The sequence below is a fragment of the Henckelia pumila genome, chromosome 3, assembly GCF_033568475.1.
Source record: "Henckelia pumila isolate YLH828 chromosome 3, ASM3356847v2, whole genome shotgun sequence".
In the NCBI taxonomy this organism is placed as follows: Eukaryota; Viridiplantae; Streptophyta; class Magnoliopsida; order Lamiales; family Gesneriaceae; genus Henckelia; species Henckelia pumila.
Window position 1 is genome coordinate 43,268,242 of NC_133122.1, and position 18,804 is coordinate 43,287,045.

Below are 18,804 nucleotides of genomic sequence, written 5' to 3' on the forward strand. Positions count from 1 at the left end.
CTCTATCTAGCTACATCCAATTTAATCAATTGGCAAATTGTGTAGGTTATGAATGTTACATTTCAAGAAGACAACGATTATAACATGTATTTTATAACTCTAAAGCATGCTTATTGTCACATCTTAGGTGGTGTTCGAGAGAGCTTTTACGAAACATTTTTCAGTTTTTTTTTGATAAAATTTCAATTTTCAGCTTCTTTTTGATAAAATTTTAATTTTTAGTGACAAAATTTAAATTTTTAAAAAAGAAAAACTGAAAAGTGCTTCCTAGAAGCTCTTCAAAACATTATTTTATTATTTTGTGATTAGGAACGAATATCTGAGCTATTTATACATGATTGAGAAAATTATATTTTCTCATGTATATATATTTCTTAATTTTGTTTTTTTAATTATCAATTTTGTACTTTATCTTTTGATTTATATAATTTTAATCAATTTTATCCAAAATAACATTGTGCAAAATCAAATCTTTGCATCACAAAGTGATTACATTTAGCTTTCATGGAATATATTTTGAAATGATATTTAAAATTGTAACAATCAAAAAATTGTTTTGAAAAATGACCTAAAGTAGAAAAACAAAAATCAAACATATATGAAAAAAATTTAAAAGATCACTGTGAAACAAATGTCATATTTGTTAAAATTTGGCGTTTGTTCATATTCCGTCACTCCATTGCTTGCTGTCTGAAAATGGCGGAAGCTGAAAATCTCGACGAAGCTCTATGTTCCGGCGGAGAAGAGGCCGCGGATAAGAATGAAGACCACTCCACACCCGAGGCTCGTAACCCTAGCCATAGTTCGGGCTCGGACTCCAGCTCCGACTCCGACTCCGAAGACGAGGCTCTGGCGAAGGCACAAATTGAAGCCCTAGAAACGGAGTTAAGCAGTAATCAACTAAATTACGATGCTCATGTCCAAGTAAATACTCGAGTTTTTGTGCTCTTTGTTAACTGAATGTATGCGATGGTTGATGTGCTAATACTATGCGTGGGAGGGTGTATTTACTTATGTATTTTTTTTAGCTTTATGGTTATAATTGGGGAACAGGTTCATGGGAATCTTAACTTTCCGGTGCTCTATAACTTTCGTCCCTGTTACGGTCGAAACTAGTTCGTGGTCTGATTAGCATGTTAAACTTCAAATTTGATTGTAACGGTGAAGTGAGTCGAGGCTTCTATTTCTGTTATGCGAACAATATAGAAGTGGCTCCTAATCGAATTTCTCCTTTTTCCACTGGAATATGCAGCACTTTGAGTTGCCTATTTATTAGCTTAAATTAAAATTTTCAGTCCCTGGCTCTCTGCTCTTTCTGTTACTGAGTTTTTCCTTGGAAGTTTTTTGGGTTGTTATTGGACTGGTCTTGTGGAGATGCTATGGACTTGATATTTGGGTTGGTGGGGGGAAAAATGAAAAAGGTCTCAAGTTTTCATGGCCGGATCCTGATGTGGGGTCTCAGGCTTGTGGTTGTGTCATGATTAAGTTTTTACACGTGTTCAAATTGTTACCAGGCTTTGCAGCTTGTTTTATATTCAGGGCTTTTAACTTCTTTGCGGTTGGAAATAAACTGCCCTCTTTATTCGGACACATTTCTTTTTCCCTCTCTGATTGCATAAATTGGTTTGAAATGACACATAACGTTCTGACAGGAAATTATTGAAAGTTTCTTCAGGTAGCACACAAGTATGGGTGCATTATGGAATATGAATAATGCCGCTTCATCTATTTGCTTACGTAAAATTTGAAAACTTGGAGTATCCATTGTTGTATAGATTAGTTTGTGATCCCCTTTCCGTTTTCACAGTATATAAAGCTCCTTAGGAAGGAAGGGGACATAGAGAAGCTGAGAAAGGCTAGGGAAGAAATGATTGTGGAGTTCCCAATGAATCCTGAAATGTGGAGGGAATGGGCTAAAGATGAAATTACCATAAGCTCTAGGTATGTTTTCTGCAGACTTTCTCCTCCGTTCCTCTTTAATTCATTTCAGACTCTTGTTTAAATGTTTACTGGAAAATGTCATGCATGCACCAATTTGTATTCTAATCAAGACCATCCTTGGTACACAATTATCCGTATCATTTGTACTTTTTGTTACATTTTTGTTTGTCATGAATGTAGTCTTTCTGATCTCATATGGTTAGTTGGAATTACATCACGGTGCTGTATTTTTTGTGCAATTTTTTTAAAAACCTGCAAGATAAGACTCCACCCATGTCTTGATTTGTTTCTTGCTAACTTTGTATCATCTGCAATAAATTACTTTATCTTCATCTTTATGTAACTTACCGAAAGTTTTAATACTATCTTTTTCCATTCCTATATTTATGATATGTATTTTTTCATGTCAATTAATTTATTTTAGGAATCCATGGAAACGGTGGCTTGATTCTTTTTGCATTATAGTAATTCATGTATGTTTTCATGATTTTATTTCCATTAATTTTGTAGAATGGAGGCGTTATCTTCAGTTGAGAAGCTTTATGAGCGAGGAGTGTCTGATTATCTGGTTCGTTGTTTAATTCTGTCACACGATGATCCAATTGTCAATGAAATTTGAGTACTGTGTTTTGTATTATTATTAAATTCTCTTTAATCATGCAAAAACAGTATAACTAGATCAGATGTATCCAAGCTTGTATTGTCAAGTGTTACACCTGATCTTAGGTTGAAATCAACCAGACGCTATACAAGACTGGTTTGTTTCTTTTTGGCTTGCTTAATATTCTTGGAAATACGTCAGTGGAATGGTTTACTGAATGATGATCTATGTAAAGCATGCTGATTATAGAAAGTGATAGTAGTAGTAGTTCTATAAAAATATGGAAGCGCGCGTTCCTCTCTATTGGTCTTTTGGCAAGCTTTGTTATCGTTTTTTTTAGACCTTTTTGGACGGCTGACATTCAGAAAAATTAAATTGGACTATTGGAGTGGTGGAATCCAAGTGATACGAATTGATGTTGGCTGCCAATGCAATGAAAAATTGCTTGGACATGCTAATTTGATGCTAAGGTCTACTAAAGCCCCGACAGATAATTGGACACTGTATCTATATAGCTGTATAATTATATCCAATTTCGAATGTGCCCATCTTATTAAGTTACATCAGATTTATCGTTTTGTTAGAATACACTTCCTAAAAGTGTTTGTTGTCTTTTTCTCTGATTGATTAAAAAGATTCTGAAATAGGTGATATGAAAAATAATGATTCAGAAGTTATTTATTTTATATTTTAAGTTAAATTAAAGGGCTTGCAAATGGTAAAAAAACATAAGAACTTTATATTTTGTATATGAGGAGGGCAATAAGAGAAGTTAGCTTATATTTCTCAATGGAATATTGCTGTAACACTGTTGTTTGGTCCCACGCTGTTTAGATGTGTCTGAATAGTTTTTACAAGTGAAAAAGCTGACTGCTGATTGTTTTTTCAGTCTGTTTCCCTGTGGTGTGATTACTTAAATTTTGTTCAAGAGCATGATATATCGGTCCGTGAGTGTTCTGCGGCTGGTATATCAAAGGCAAGGAATCTCTTCGAGCGTGCTCTTACTGCTGCTGGGTTGCACATTGCTGAAGGTCACAGGATATGGGAATCATACAGGGAGTTTGAAGAAGCAATTTTTCTCACTATTGATGAAATGGAATCTGGGGTAAGAATTATCTGCTTTATTTTTCTGCCCCTTTCTGTTATTGGCTTTGTACTGGATTAGAGTGCAGTGTCTGAAAAATATTGTGACTACTATTTTCGGGTGTTTTTATTTGATTGTATTTCCTTTGTTTCAGTTTTATGATAAATGCATCTCTATAATTTATCAGATCGCCAAGGCTTGTGTTGTAGATTGTTCGTATGCTTTTCTTCTGACTGCACTAGTCCCATATTTGCCTTTCAGTGGCATTTAGTGATGTATGAATCCTACAAGGTTGATCAAATTCACCAGAACCCTTGAAAGCTTAGTCTTTACAATTATTCTCCTTGAACTGACCGTGATATAACAGCTTTAGAGTGCTGTAATTGCTTTTTGTAAGTGTTATCCCAATGCATAGTGCATCACTTGGTCAATATAGCTGGCATGAGATGGTTTTACCTCTCATTTAAGATAAAATTGCCCAAGAGATTGGAAAATTTTGCCTATTTACGGTTTGTTTTAGTATAGCTACTTGACCTCCATTCCCATTCTTTGGGCCATAATTTTTCGCCTGAGTTATAAACGACTTGATATTTCCTAACTGAACCGATCAAACTCAATTGTCAGTTACAGGTGTGTGCCTTTCGTTTCTGTTTGGGGTTGTGTGGCTGCATGTAGAAATTATTCACAAAAGTTTTAGAAATAAAAGAAATAGGGGTTTGGGGGAGGGGGAATGAGGCCAAGGTGGCACCATTCTGTTGTGGTGGTTCATCAAGAAAGTGTTGAATGACAAAATATCGTACTTATTTTTTGGATTACTTTTTAGTTAGTGCCCCCTGCTTGGAAGAGAAAATGCCGATCTCTTTCTAGGGCCGCGTTGACAATTTGTAGTTTTATGTTTATGGGGCAGATTTCTTTTTTCAAAAACAATATTGTTTCTTTGCGTCATGGTGATCAGAAGGTCAAGCTAAATACCCAATACCTGCCACTCTTGAGTCTTGATCAGAAGATCTCGTCCTGTTTGTGACTAGAAAGTTGTTTTCTTCAAATAATCTGATGGGAGATAAATCATGTTAATCTACGTTCTGTCTGTTCTTGCATTTTAGCTATTGTTTCTAGTTAGTTTTCTTAATTATTTGATGTGTTTTGTTTTTCCGCAAATGATTTAAGCTTCTTCTTGAAAGCGACAACTTTCCATCATTAATGTGGGTGTTGTAATTTGCAGTTGAAAGAAAAACAGGTCCAACACATACGAAATTTATTCCATCGTCAGTTGTCTGTTCCCCTCGCTGACATAAGATCCACTCTTCACACTTACAAGGCCTGGGAAGTCAGTCAAGGGAGCTCGATTGATATTACCGGTGGTGAATTGGATGGCCTTTCATCAAATGTTGCGTCTGCATACCAAAAGGCCTTAGAGATGTTGAATGTTCGTGCTCATCTTGAGGAACAAGTTTCCCAAAAGGATGTTAACTCAGAAAAACTTCAAGAATACAAGGTATCCCATGACTAAATCTATTGCTCCTCCACTCTGATGTATACCCCCGCCATTATTTGAACGGAAGAACTCTTACTCTTTTTCCGCCTTATTAATTTCCGAACTTATGAAATGATGATCTTCATGAAATCCACTTCTCTGTCGGCCCAACAATGAGGAAAACTTGTTATCCAACATAAAGTTAAATTGTTACCTAAAAAATGTTTGTACTTCTAGAAATTCGACATTTGTTCCAAGAGTTGGTCAACTGGTGGAATCTGAGATGACTCATGAAAAAATGGTAATAGGAACCGTGCCAGTGGTGCTACAGTTCTGTGTCATGGGAAGAGGCATAGATTTTTAGTATAGTGGAGTTTCTTTGGCATTTAACTGTCAAGTGGATTAGCTTTTCTTACTTCATACATGCTCTTTGATCTACTCATTTTCGGTTCGCGGTCAGTCTTTTCATGGATTTCTTTCTTGTCCAAAAACAGAAAAACCGAAGTTCCCCTTTCTCCTTGCGGTTTTCTTCTCTTGGGAAACCGATTTGGTTAGTTCATTGCTATTCCTACAGCTGTCTGCCTTGATTGTTTCTCAAGGATTAGAAAGACTTGGCTATTTTTCTATTGAAGTGATAATATTTTTCTTCCCTTCCGTTGTTGGCTGTATAGATAGATTAATAATACAATACTGGCAGGGTACTATTAAGTGAAGATTGAATATGTGTGTGTTTGTTTAGAGATACATAGACATACACCTGTTTAAAAGATTAAGACTATTAATCACCAAAAAATTGATGAGATAAATCACAATCTTCTTAATGCATACAATGCTAATTGCATTACATTGTATTTAGAAGGTAAAAAGCTAGCAAGTCATCTACACTCTTCTTACTATGTGAAATCTTGTCTTTTTGCAATTTGAAGCGGTAAACTGTGCAAGTTGTGGAGATTTTGTGCGTGCATTTCTTAATGTTACCAAACTATATATGTTTATTTGTATAAAGTTAATTTTTTGTTACTTAAATAGAGATAGACTCTGAAGTAATTCCATTACATGCTGAGTACCTTGATGAAATTATGGCTTTTGGTTTTGTACAGGTGTACTTGAAATTTGAGCATGCTTTTGGGGATCCTGCCCGCATACAGATCTTGTATGAACGTGCCCTTGCGGAGTTTCCTGTATCTAGTGATTTGTGGTTTGATTATACTCAATACCTGGATAAGACATTCAAGGTTTTCTTTTTCTCCTTTAAGTACCTTTCTTCTATTGATTTGTCCTTCGGATATATCGATCTCATTTATATTGTGCATACCTAATATTACAGACATCGAGAATTGTGAGGGATGTTTATTACAGGGCCACAAGGAACTGTCCCTGGGTTGGAGAAACGTGGGTTCGCTACTTGCGCTCCATAGAGCGCAGTAATGGTTCTGAAGAAGAGTTATCTACGGTATGTTTCTACTTGTATGTTGTAAATCCTCATTCAATATCTTGATGAAACAGGTGTGGATTGGTCATCAAATACCAATGCTTGTGTGTTGTGTTGGTGGTTTTATTTTGGAGTGTGAATTTTGTACCAGTTTATTAACCATATCCAAGTTACTCCTGTTAACAGTTTTTCTTGTTATCTTTTTTGGCCTGCCGAAGTTCTGTTTTACATTTTGGTTTGTGTTCTTAATAAGTGCTTTTGTCTATAGGTTTACTGAAGTATTTTTTAAGATGAATGTTTGTTACAACCCTACAACCTTGGCTGCTGCTTGACTAGCAAAGAATTAAGGACCTCGTGAACATGCCTTTGTTCTGCATTATAATTCAACCTTTTCTGTTGTAATAATTTTCCTAAAGCCACGCTGTTATTATTTTGCAAAACTTGTTCTAGAATGGTTACTCACTCGCTGCTTATACGTGTAGTTGTGTTCATAGCGCAGGCTACTTAGAATGTCCCAACTTTGGATTTCCTCACCCTTAAGCAATGTTCTCTCTTTCCTCCTCTCTGTTATACGATAAATGAGCGAAAAGTCGTATCAAAGGTTTGTTGATCTTCAAATCTCTGTGGCAATCATATAATCCTGATCCTGGAAAATTAAAATAATTATAAAGAGCTGAGTGGGGGAATGGGTTTTGTGATACTGGAGATCTCTCGTTGCTTGTTCCTTTTTTTGGTTTATTGTCTACAATGAATGCGACTGAGTTAATAGCAATAATTGGCTACTAATTGCATGTTCGTTGCTTGAGATGCTACTGGTCATTCTTAAATGGAAAATGAAACGGGACAGTGTTTTGCACGGCATATCATGGATGCTTGTATGATTTTCTTTTCTTTATATTGGAGTAAATGTATTTTAGACTATTGTACAGGCTGATTTCCCTGGCCAATATAATTGTTTTGCTGTTAAGATTCTATTTCTCTATTCGCCTTAGTGTTCTGAGGTTGCTTCACTTTTCATTTTCCTCTTTTGATTTGTGATTCTCATCATCCAGGCATTTGAGAAATCGATGCGGTACTCTTTCACCAGTTGTGATGAGGTACAATAACATCTTTTTGAGACTATGTGTTACAGTAAATGCTTCACTTCCAAATTAATTGAAAGCCATGAAAAGCTATTTTTGAGTCCTAGTGTCTCTTTTGTTGAGTCCTCGTGTCATGATAGAATTTTTTGGAGGACGAAGTGATGCAAACGAATGAAATCGAGAATACCAGGCATTTTTGCATATTCGAGCTTGAATACCTTCTATTTGGCTAAACAATTGCTCAAAAAATGACAATATGGACTCGGGTTTGGCACAACGTAATTTTTTATTTTTTTAATTTTTAAGAAACAATATTATATTAATTATGGGAAATCTATTATTTACCATAGGCGGACAAATGATCTGCTAACAACAAAAGTCTAAGCATGACCCTACTCATATCAGCAACTTAATGTTTGACTTTGAGCTGAAATCTTTTGGTTCAAATTGGATTTATCGAGCTTTATCAAGATAATACTCAAATTCAGATTTAATATGATAATATCTTGCGCTCATGGAAATTTTAGTGTAGTTATAAAATATTAACTAAAGCATTAAGAGCTTGTGAGATGCATGAAAGTTGTTGAACAATATAATTTAGGCTTGGATACACCTCGAAAAAATATATGAACATATTCAAGCTCAACTGTAGTTTACTAAATTCAAATATAAATTGAATAATATTAGAGCCGACTCTATGCTTCCTCCCTGTTTTGGACAAACTCCAAAAACATCAAATTCTGTGTGGTTTCACGATGAGTCATGTCTTTCATTCAACCACAATAAATGGCTCGTTGCTAACGTTAAACTTGATTAAAACTGGTTTACTGCTTTCTTAGTGGTGATTTGCATAACCTGATAACTTGGGAGACATAATGACTTGAAAAGAAAAATTATTAGGCATGGAATGGTATCCTGCTTTGGAGGTGCTGCTCTTTTTTTTTTTTACATGATTGTTTAAATGCCAGGGAGATGTAAATCAGATGGATATGTTGGAAATATACTGCATGGTAGATTTTTTCCAAGTATTTGTCTCGAGAATAGTTGTTTAAAATCACTGGGAACAGGTGATTTTAACAGTAAGAAAGTATTAGGCAATTTCGATTTGGGTTTCACACTGGGTCCTGGGATGATGGGATGGGTGTCCATATCAGATCAATGGAAACAATTTTGCAATTTGGTAAAGCGACATGAAAAGGCAATTTCATGCCTTTTTCTTATTGTTGACTCTCCTTTTCTTTTTTCTAATGAATGGACACCAAAATCACAATTTACGTGGATGAAGGATATGATGATGCAAAAGTTGCTTACAACTTGTAAACAATAGAAGATCAAGACATAATTTGCTAGTTACTTTTCAGCATTCAGTCTGTTAATTCTGCATCTGAATGTTGCGGAAATTTTTGCGAAAATAAATTGCGAGTTTCTTTAGTTCATGGACTATTTGAGTGCTGTAAATGAAGCTCTGCTTTTTTTGCCTCCTGTCTTCTCTTCGTTGTGCTATTTTGATGATACTTTTCTGACTTGGGGTTCGTTTCATTGTCGCAGTACCTGAATATATATCTCACTAGGGTTGATGGGTTGAGAAGGAGATTTTCGACATCATTACAAAAAGAGAATGGCATGGACTATTTGGTTATACGGAATGTTTTTCAGGTTTCAATTGCTGACTTATTAACTCTTGTACTGTTATTTTAAGTTGTCACTGTTTCTACGTTGCCATATCTTATCTGCTACAGAGTTCAACTCGGCCCCTTCCTCTTTTCCATGGTTGCAGTAATTAATCCTATTTTAGTTGCTTGATTTGCAACGTTACATGAATTATGTTTCTGTTATCCTTAACTTTGTTGTTGATGATATTTGTTCCTGCTTGCCATAGTTGCTTTCAAGGTCAGTGGGAGCTTTTGTTGGTATCTTGTACTGTTCAGGATTGATATTTTTTCAGGATTAATCAGAGTTTTATGTGTGTTAGTATCTTATATTATTCAGGCTTAATTTTCTTTTTCTTGTTCTTGCTTCAGAGAGCATCAGATCACTTGGCCCATGATCTCAAGAATACAGACAATTTGTTGCTTATGCATAGTTATTGGGCTCGTTTAGAGTTAAATTTGGGAAAAGATTTGACTGCAGCACGTGGTGTCTGGGAGGGCTTGCTCAAAATTAGGTCTTTTTTTTTAATGCTTTCATGGTAAGTGATTTTTTTTTCTTTTTATTCAGTTTATCTTATATGTTTTTTCTTCAGTGGGTCCATGCTGGAAGCTTGGCGAGGTTATGTAGCAATGGAAATTGAGATGGGCCAGATAAACGAAGCCAGATCACTCTATAAGAAATGCTACAGTAAAAGATTCCCTGGGACTGGCTCGGAGGTATATTTTTTAATTTTGTTATGTTCATCATCTTAATTCTTTAGAGAACCTCCCTTCTGATACATTTTAAGATCCTCAAGCCCACTTGAATACGGTAGAAGTTTTCACTATATTACTTCTTTGCATTTCCTTATCTTTCGCCTCCAGGGTTTGAAAATTGTCCATTGGTTTTTGTTTGGATATTTTTTTTCTTCTTTGTAATTATCCCTATCATCGATATAGTAATAATAATAACGTTTCTTATCCAAAAAAAAAACGAAAGAATGATGCGGCCGTGGGGTAGTTTGGGTGAATAATGGTTGAAGATTCTTCAAAACTCATGCGGTGGTTGCCTGGTTGGACAAACCATTGTACTGAATAAGTTATGAATGATGATTCTACCTGAGGATGTGACGCTGTTCTTAATCATCGTTGCTTGTGCGGCAAGATTCTGGTGAAAAGGGATGGGAGAAAGGAAAGTAAGATGTTTGTACTCGCAATGTGTATCAATACTGATTCTAATATGAATTTGGAATCTTGATTGAATTTGAAGACTTTCTATAGGTCTTGGATATGTATCCACACTAACCATATTTGCATTTCAACAAGGATTTAGGACTCTCCCTATATCCTTTTAGATTTCTTAACTATGGCTATTTGATTTGCAGTGAATAAATAATCAATCCCGATGAATAAAAGGCCATTAGGGTTTGGGGACAGGGTATGCATGCAAGATTATAATCTAGAAAGTTGGCATTTCTCAGCTTTATTTTCTTTTGGATGAGTGCCGCATTAGATTCATTACCTGTTCTGTCTCGGTAGAGTCATTTCTAAAATTATAAATGTTGTTTAATCAAAGCATATGTATGTCAGTGTTATAATGTCTTTGTATTAGATGATACCTTCCTTTTCTAAAAACAGAATCCTTCAGGACATATGCCATTCATGGGTTCGGTTTGAGAGGGAATATGGTTCTCTGGAAAGTTTTGATGCCGCTATTCAAAAGGTACTAATATATACTGCGTGTAGCTTTGGTTGTTTGTGTTGCATTACATATTGTTTGTCCGGGTTTTTGGTGACGTTCATTTACTTAATATACTGGTCTATGATTAAGCTGTTCTTATTTTTCATTTTTCACACTGTTGCAGGTCACACCACGTCTGCAAGAGCTGCAGTTATTTGCGTTGCAGCAGGAGAATAAAAATATTGGTGCAGCGACAGAGGAGAAAGAAAATTCTAAGAAGAATGCTCGAGAGAAGAGAAAGCCTGTTTCTAATTCAATCGATGAGCAGCCTCCAGGCAAACGTCGCAAAGACATGGATCAAAAGTTTAAGACACATGAAAATGATAAAGGTCACACCAGATACCCGATTGAAGTAACTGAGGTTGCCAAAGTAGATAACAACAAGGTGGAAAGTTCGAACAAGGAAACAAAGGATCACTCTCCTAAAAAAGCCGTTCCTTTTGACGATCAATGCACAGCCTTTATATCAAACCTCAGCCTAGAGGTATATCATTTTGTAATCATGTTAATAAACTGTTTAGTGGTGGGATGTACAAGAGTAAATAATGTAATTCTTTGGTAGATCAAATTGGTAATGATGATTTGCGCAGGCAACTGAAGGAGACCTGTGTAATTTCTTTGGTGCTGATGGAGGAGTGGTGGATATTCGAATACTTCTTGACAAATTCACAAAAAAATCAAGGGTATGTCTCAGTAGTAATCGTCTGCTTGACAGTTCTATCATTTATCTGGTCTAGTAGAGAATATATTTTTTGCGCTCCATGTTCTTACCTGTGATCTTATGAAGGGATTGGCGTATGTTGATTTCACTGACGATGCTCACCTTGCTGCGGGTCTGGAAAAGAACAAGCGAAGTTTGCTCGGCAAGAGGTTGAGCATTTTGAAATCAGATCCACATCAAGGCCGAAAGAAAAGAGCAGCTGGTGTGCATCTTGTTCACATGAGTGTAGCAATTAGAAAATCTGTTATGTTATATCATCTCTTATGCATCAATCTGTTGTGCCTGCCTTTATGTGGGTAGATTCAAAATCATTGATTTTTCGAACTGCAATTTAAGTAGAACTTTTGGCCAAACAAAATCTAGTCCAGTCTACCTCCTCTTTGTACGCCCAGATATTGTTATGTTATTTCTTCTTCAGAATTCTTTTGTAGACGAAAATGGGGCACCATTTTTTGGGGTTTCGAATACTCCTTTTTCCCATATTATCTGTTTCTGACAACGTTTCTAATGACTAGTTGAGAAAATTTTTATGTTACTTCATCTATCGCTTGACCGTGAATTTTTTTGGCTCCTACTGGAAATTATATATCTGCTAATTTTCTCTTAAAATGACAGAATATGCCAACGCACCAAAAAACATGGGCGAATTGGAATCGCCAGAGGCTTCCAAAGGGAGAAGGGGCTCTCAACCACAGTCAGTCTGTAAGGCACGTAAAGAGGATGTCCAACTAACAGGAAGGAACACATTTGCAGTGCCAAGAAACGTGAAAGCCCTGGGTTGGACCGGCAGCAACAGAGGTAAACCGCCAGCCAAAGGAGTTGGGGAAGAGGGAGATGAAATCCCCAAATCTAATGATGAGTTCAGGAAGATTTTCCTGAAAAATTGAATATGGATTTTCTTGCTAACAATGCGATCGGTTACGAGTGACAGACAATACCTCTCTTCTTTTGATGATATGGTAATTTGATTCTGAGATATCGATAAGCTGATGTTCTGAGTCGTTTGCTATATTTATGCTTTGTTACACTCGGCTAACAAAACTTCCCAGACAATATATAAGAAAAATACACCATTGTTTAATTTTATATTAGATAAGATTTTTTTTTACAGCATAACTTGTAATGTTATTAAAGAGGAGTAAGATACAAAATTACAAGATTTATCAATCAGATAGGAAAATTTCTTTGCTTACAAGTTCCAAGTAAAAGGAGAAAGGAAAGGAATAGTAAAAGAAATTAGCGAATGTGTGTAATCATCATTCTTGGGCTATTCTTAAGCCGACTAATAAGATGTCATGAGAAGATACGTTAGACATGTAAATTGTAATATGTCATGTCAATGATTACCTATAGTTATAGTTAATTTTCAAAGTCATCTTTTAATTATGTTAAAGTCCAGTTATATCCTTTAGGTAATTTTTACAATAACACAAATATATTAAATTCAGTTAATATTATACGATAATTAAGGAAGGATTTTTTTTAAAAATAACCTCCTAAAAATATCTATATTGAAATTAATTATAATAATATGATAATATAATCACTAAGCTTTTATTAGATTATTTTTCACTTTTGAAGTAGTCACTTGCATTCGTTTTCATATACAAACTTATTTGTTCTCCATTCAATTTATATTAATAGTAAGACTTTAATACAATTATAAATTTTTATTATGAAGGACATTTTATCAAATGGGCTTCGTCAATTTTTTTTCTTTTGTTTTTGTGCAATACATAATCTTTTTTGAGTTTCTTTGAAAGAAAATATATATCCTTTTCAATGGGATTTTTTTTTATAGAATATAAAAAGGTCACTCCACTCCACTTCACTCTTTTTTTTTTTTGTGACGTGGGAAACCGCAATTGCTATCTTCATGTGGACTGAGTAAATCTACAAACTAACGCAATAGTCTGCAAACTGCATTACCCATGGTCACTCCACTCTTTTTGTATCAATGGAAGTGGCGAGGAAAGTGAAGCAACAAGTCAACAACAAACCAATTCATTATGTGTATTTGTCTTCACGAACGCACTAACACACACCTCATACGATAGTGCGATGTTCTAGGCGATTCAATCTTTGTCACTTCTGAACGTCACTTTCTTGATTTTCTTTTCATGATTTCATCTCGTTTCATCATTTCGACATTACTCCACTTCCAGTCCTTTTGATCAACATGGGATGTTACATATCTTTTTCATCTTTAGATATAAGTACATGGAAAATCGTTTTTTGAAAACTAGTGAACTAAATTTCACCTTTTTATGCCTTTGTATTCAACTTTTGAGAAGGATATTCTCACGTACAATTTTTCAAAAAAGTGTTTTCCACGGGATTTGTTGCTTCTTGATGAGTAACTTGTGCTGTGGCCCTTCTTCGAGATTTTTATTTTATTTTATTTTATTTGTAATTATGTTCTGTTCCATGGGAGAGAGTTCAAGTTTTCTTGGGCTTGTTTTATATGAGATTTAACTGTTTATCTTGAAAACCCATACAAAGTTCGGTACTTTCTTTTATTTTGAGAGCCTTTAGTAGCATTTTCTTGATCTTGATCACTAATTTTGGGTGTTTGTATAACCTTTAAAGTATATTTAGTTTATGCATTTTGTGGGTTCATAATCTGAAAGCAGCATGGATTTGAATTTCTCGTGGGTAGTGTTGCTTTTGTGTGTGCATTTAACTGGGGGGATTTCGGCAGAAATAGGGCCAAAGTTTGTGAAAATTGGGGCCATTTTTTCGTTTGGTACGATCAACGGGAGGGTGGCAAAGATTGCAATGAAAGCTGCTGTTGAAGATGTGAATTCTGATGCTAGGATTTTGGGCAGGAGCAAACTAGTTCTTTCCACTCATGATGCAAATCAAAGTAGCTTTTTAAGCATCATGGGAGGTACTCCATGTGATCCTTTCTTAAAAAATTGTATATGATATTTTTTATGTTCGTATTTTGTTGCATTTGGTATTGGGAAGTTTGCATAAACTAGAAAAAATTTATAGTGTGTGGAAGTTGCTTTCTAGATAGTTTACGTATAAATATAATAGTTCTATTGAGATGGAGGGTGGGGTTATAGTCAAATTTTTTCGACATTGCATAGACTTGTTGATCCCAATACTTGATTCAATCTCCTTCGAAATACCCAGGATTGCAATATATGAAGAAGGATATAGTAGCGATTATAGGACCACAGAGCTCTGGAATGGCTCATATCCTGTCACAGCTGGCAAAAGAACTTCATGTCCCGTTGCTGTCTTTTACGGCATTGGATCCTAGTCTTTCGTCTCTTCAATATCCTTACTTCATCCAAACAGCGCCTAATGACTTTTTCCAAATGACGGCCATAGCTGATATGATAAGTTATTTTGGTTATCAAGAGGTTATCGCTATTTACACTGATGACGAGCAAAGCCGGGGAAGCATAATTGCTTTAGGGGATAAGCTTTTCGAGAGACGTTGTAGAATCTCTTATAAAGCAGTTCTTTCTCCTGAAACCTTAGCTACTCGTGATGAAATTACAAATGAATTGGCTAAGGTAAGATCAATGGAATCCCGAGTGATTGTGGTACACTCGTTTGCTGTGATTGGGCTTAGGATATTTGATGTGGCTCGAGAACTTGACATGATGGAGAGTGGATATGTTTGGATTAGTACTGCTTGGTTGTCTACTGTATTAGATTCGGAAGGACTTTCGACTGAAAGTTTGAAAACTATTCAAGGGGTTCTTACAGTTCGGCCCCACACCCCAGATTCTGAGAAGAAAAGTGCCTTCGTGGCCCGTTGGAACAAACTAAGCAATGGCTCCATTGGGTTGAACCCTTATGGCTTATATGCATATGATACTGTCTGGATTATTGCTAAAGCTGTCAAAGCATTGCTGGACCATGGTGGAACAATTTCCTTCACCAATCACTCAAATTTGAATGGTGTGGGGGGAGGGACATCGGATCTTGGTTCCGTAAGCAAGTTTATCCAAGGGGAACAGCTGCTTAGCAACATACTACAGGCCAACATGAATGGTTTAACTGGACAAATTGCATTTGATTCAGATAAACATGTGATACTTTCATCTTTTGACATACTCAATGTGAATGGGAGGAATTACAAGCAAATTGGCTACTGGTCTAACTACTCTGGGCTTTCTGTTGTGCCACCGGAAAGTTTGTACTCCAAAGAACCTAATCGTTCAAGTTCAAACCAACAATTGTACAATGTAACATGGCCAGGAGAAACAACAGTGAAGCCACGGGGTTGGGTTTTTCCACACAATGGAAGGCAATTAAGAATCGGAATTCCGAACAGGGTAGGTTTCAAAGCTTTTGTTTTGAAGGATGAAAATGCAAATGAGATCCACGGATATTGCATCGACGTATTTCTTGCAGCCATAAAATTACTTCCATATGCGGTACCTCATGAGTTCATCTTGTACGGAGATGGACACAAGAATCCGAGCTACTCAGATCTTGTGAACGGGATCACATTAAATGTGAGTATGTGTTGCTAATATAATGTGGGATTAACAAAAGATTTTGTTTACTCTGACATGATTAGACTTCTCAGGTTTTTGATGCAGTTGTTGGTGACATTGCTATCGTAACCAGCCGTACAAAGGTTGTGGACTTCACTCAGCCTTATATAGAGTCCGGATTAGTTGTCTTGACACCCGTCAAGAAGTTGAAATCTAGTGCTTGGACTTTTATGCAACCATTTACTTTGTTAATGTGGCTTGTCACAGCATCATTTTTCCTTATTATTGCGATAGTGGTTTGGATTCTTGAACACAGATTGAATGACGACTTTCGTGGTCCACCCAAGAAACAGATAATCACAATTTTGTGGTAAGTGGTATAGTACATAGTAGCTAGGTGGCAGTAATTGTCCTGTTGTACCGTGTGGCTTCATATACGATGTATCGATGGAAATTTGACATGATTTGTTTCATTGTCTAAAAGATTTGAATAGCATCGGTATCATCAGCATAGTTGTCAAAAGTGAGCCTAGATACTGACTACCGTGCTTAACTTCCTGAGTATATAAAAAATTGGTAGCTTGTTCGATATATTTCATTTTTTCATATTTTTTTCTTTCAATGTGCTTCACCCTTATAATGTGCATGCCTCGCCTAGTGTCTCAGCTCCAACATATTTTGGCGCATTGGTGTCCCTTGCGCCTTTAATGGTTACGTTGCAGGCTTTAGCTTTTGATGCTACCTCAGGCAAGGGTTAAGGCACCTGATCAAAATATTTGAGTTGTGCCATAATTTTCTACTCTAACTTTGGGCACTGTGACCCGATATTACGGGCATAATGCGTCAACAAATCAAGGTATAGTGCTGCAACATATTAATGTCTGGTTTTTCACCTCGCAGGTTTGGCTTCTCAACCATGTTCTTTTCTCATAGTAGGTACCCCATCATTTAAGACCGGTGTCTTTGAGGTGGAAACTGTACTAACTCAGACATTATTTATATTTCAGGACAAAAACCAGTGAGCACACTTGGTCGAATGATTCTAATAATCTGGCTTTTCGTGGTTTTAATAATCACGTCAAGCTACACTGCTAGCTTAACTTCGATCCTGACCATTCAACAGCTGACTCCATCCATTAGAGGAATCGAGTCCTTGATCACAAGCAATTATCATATTGGATTCCAAGTTGGATCCTTCGTTGAAAATTATCTTAGAGAAAACCTCAACATTGCTAAATCTAGGCTTGTTCCACTTGGCTCACCCGAAGAATATGCGGATGCATTAAGCACTGGAAGAGTTGCTGCTGTTGTAGATGAGCGTCCGTATGTGGATTTCTTTCTCTCAAACTTCTGCAAGTTCCAAGTCGTGGGACGAGAATTCACAAAAAGTGGATGGGGATTTGTAAGTATCTCTGAACTACGTACACAAACATGGAAAATCTTAGTTGTCACACTCGATCGTTGTGTACTGTCATCACAGGGTGTAATGATCGTGTCCCACGTCATTTTGTAAGATTGAATTAACAAATTTCTCGAACAATATGGTTTAACAGTTCCATGAAGCGAGAATAGATACGAAATAGTAGTGACAGAATGAACTTCTTCATGACTTGTTTGGATGGAATTTTACATTTCCTTGCTGCAAAGTTCTAGGGATTGATTTCCCCCTACTTTTTCGTTCTTTTACTTACCTGTCTTTTCTTGGATACGAGATAACCTTTGTTAATCCAATTTTTCTAGGCATTTCCAAGGAACTCCCCATTAGCCATCGACTTGTCAACCGCCATCTTAACTTTATCAGAGAAGGGCGAACTTCGAAAGATACATGACCAATGGCTGAATAGAAGAGCTTGTGGCCTACAAAGTTCTGATCAAGATCCTGATCATTTTCAACTACAGAGCTTCTCGGGAATTTTCATCATATGCGGAATAGTATGCTTTGTAGCACTTCTTTTACATTGTTGCTCGATCGTGAACAAGTTCAAGCGATATTTGCCTCATGAATCAGAACCCTCTATGCATAGCAGTTCACGGTCCCTACGAATCCAAAGGTTTCTATCTTTCGCGGATGAAAAGGAAGAGGAATGTAAAAACAAGTTGAAAAGAAAGGACATGGGAGGACCATCCAGGGGAAGTGCAGAGATTCAACATTCGAATGGAATCGAAAATAACAAGCCAAGCGGTTTTCCGGAGAGGTGTGATGGCGATACATACTCTCCTTGAATGATATTCGCAATCAAATGCATCCAGGATTTCTTGCTGAGCCTAGGGGAGAAAGAAAAGAAAACGTTTTGTCACTATATATATTATATATTGATCTTGTTATTACTGCCTTGTTTATCTGTATAGGGTGTCTGTTGCTTACTTGCTTTAACATAACATGTGAATATATATCAGGATTTGCGATAAGTAAGTTAGAAAACATTTGCTGATTGGGGGTCGAAAGCAAAAATTTTACAATTTTTATTTTTAGTTTTTTTAAAAAATGTGGTTGTGATAATTCATAGATGATAGAAGGTTGTTCATTGAGACATTAAGAAAGATTGACTCGTTTTTTTAAGAAACTGATGACACAAAAATCATAACAAATAATTTTCTTACCTTATCATTCAAGGCAGTTTAAATTTAAATAAAATG

At 36.1% G+C, this 18,804-nt stretch overlaps 2 protein-coding genes across 2 annotated transcripts; both read left to right on the top strand.

Annotated features, from left to right (window-relative positions):
- Positions 1-625: 625 nt before the first annotated feature.
- LOC140890979 (uncharacterized) lies at positions 626-12,785 on the top strand. Its single transcript, XM_073299175.1, has 16 exons — positions 626-924; positions 1,808-1,941; positions 2,452-2,509; positions 3,432-3,647; positions 4,849-5,121; positions 6,201-6,335; positions 6,428-6,553; positions 7,585-7,629; positions 9,163-9,270; positions 9,636-9,778; positions 9,857-9,980; positions 10,891-10,965; positions 11,108-11,467; positions 11,574-11,666; positions 11,771-11,906; positions 12,320-12,785. The coding sequence occupies exons 1-16, from the start codon at positions 697-699 to the stop codon at positions 12,589-12,591; spliced, it is 2,526 nt and encodes an 841-aa protein (XP_073155276.1). The 5' UTR covers positions 626-696; the 3' UTR covers positions 12,592-12,785.
- Positions 12,786-13,699: 914 nt separating this feature from the next.
- LOC140887977 (glutamate receptor 3.2-like) lies at positions 13,700-18,599 on the top strand. The gene is made up of 6 exons (XM_073295628.1): positions 13,700-14,594; positions 14,846-16,185; positions 16,260-16,537; positions 17,068-17,099; positions 17,175-17,569; positions 17,908-18,599. The coding sequence occupies exons 1-6, from the start codon at positions 14,339-14,341 to the stop codon at positions 18,388-18,390; spliced, it is 2,784 nt and encodes a 927-aa protein (XP_073151729.1). The 5' UTR covers positions 13,700-14,338; the 3' UTR covers positions 18,391-18,599.
- The last annotated feature ends 205 nt before the right edge of the window (positions 18,600-18,804 follow it).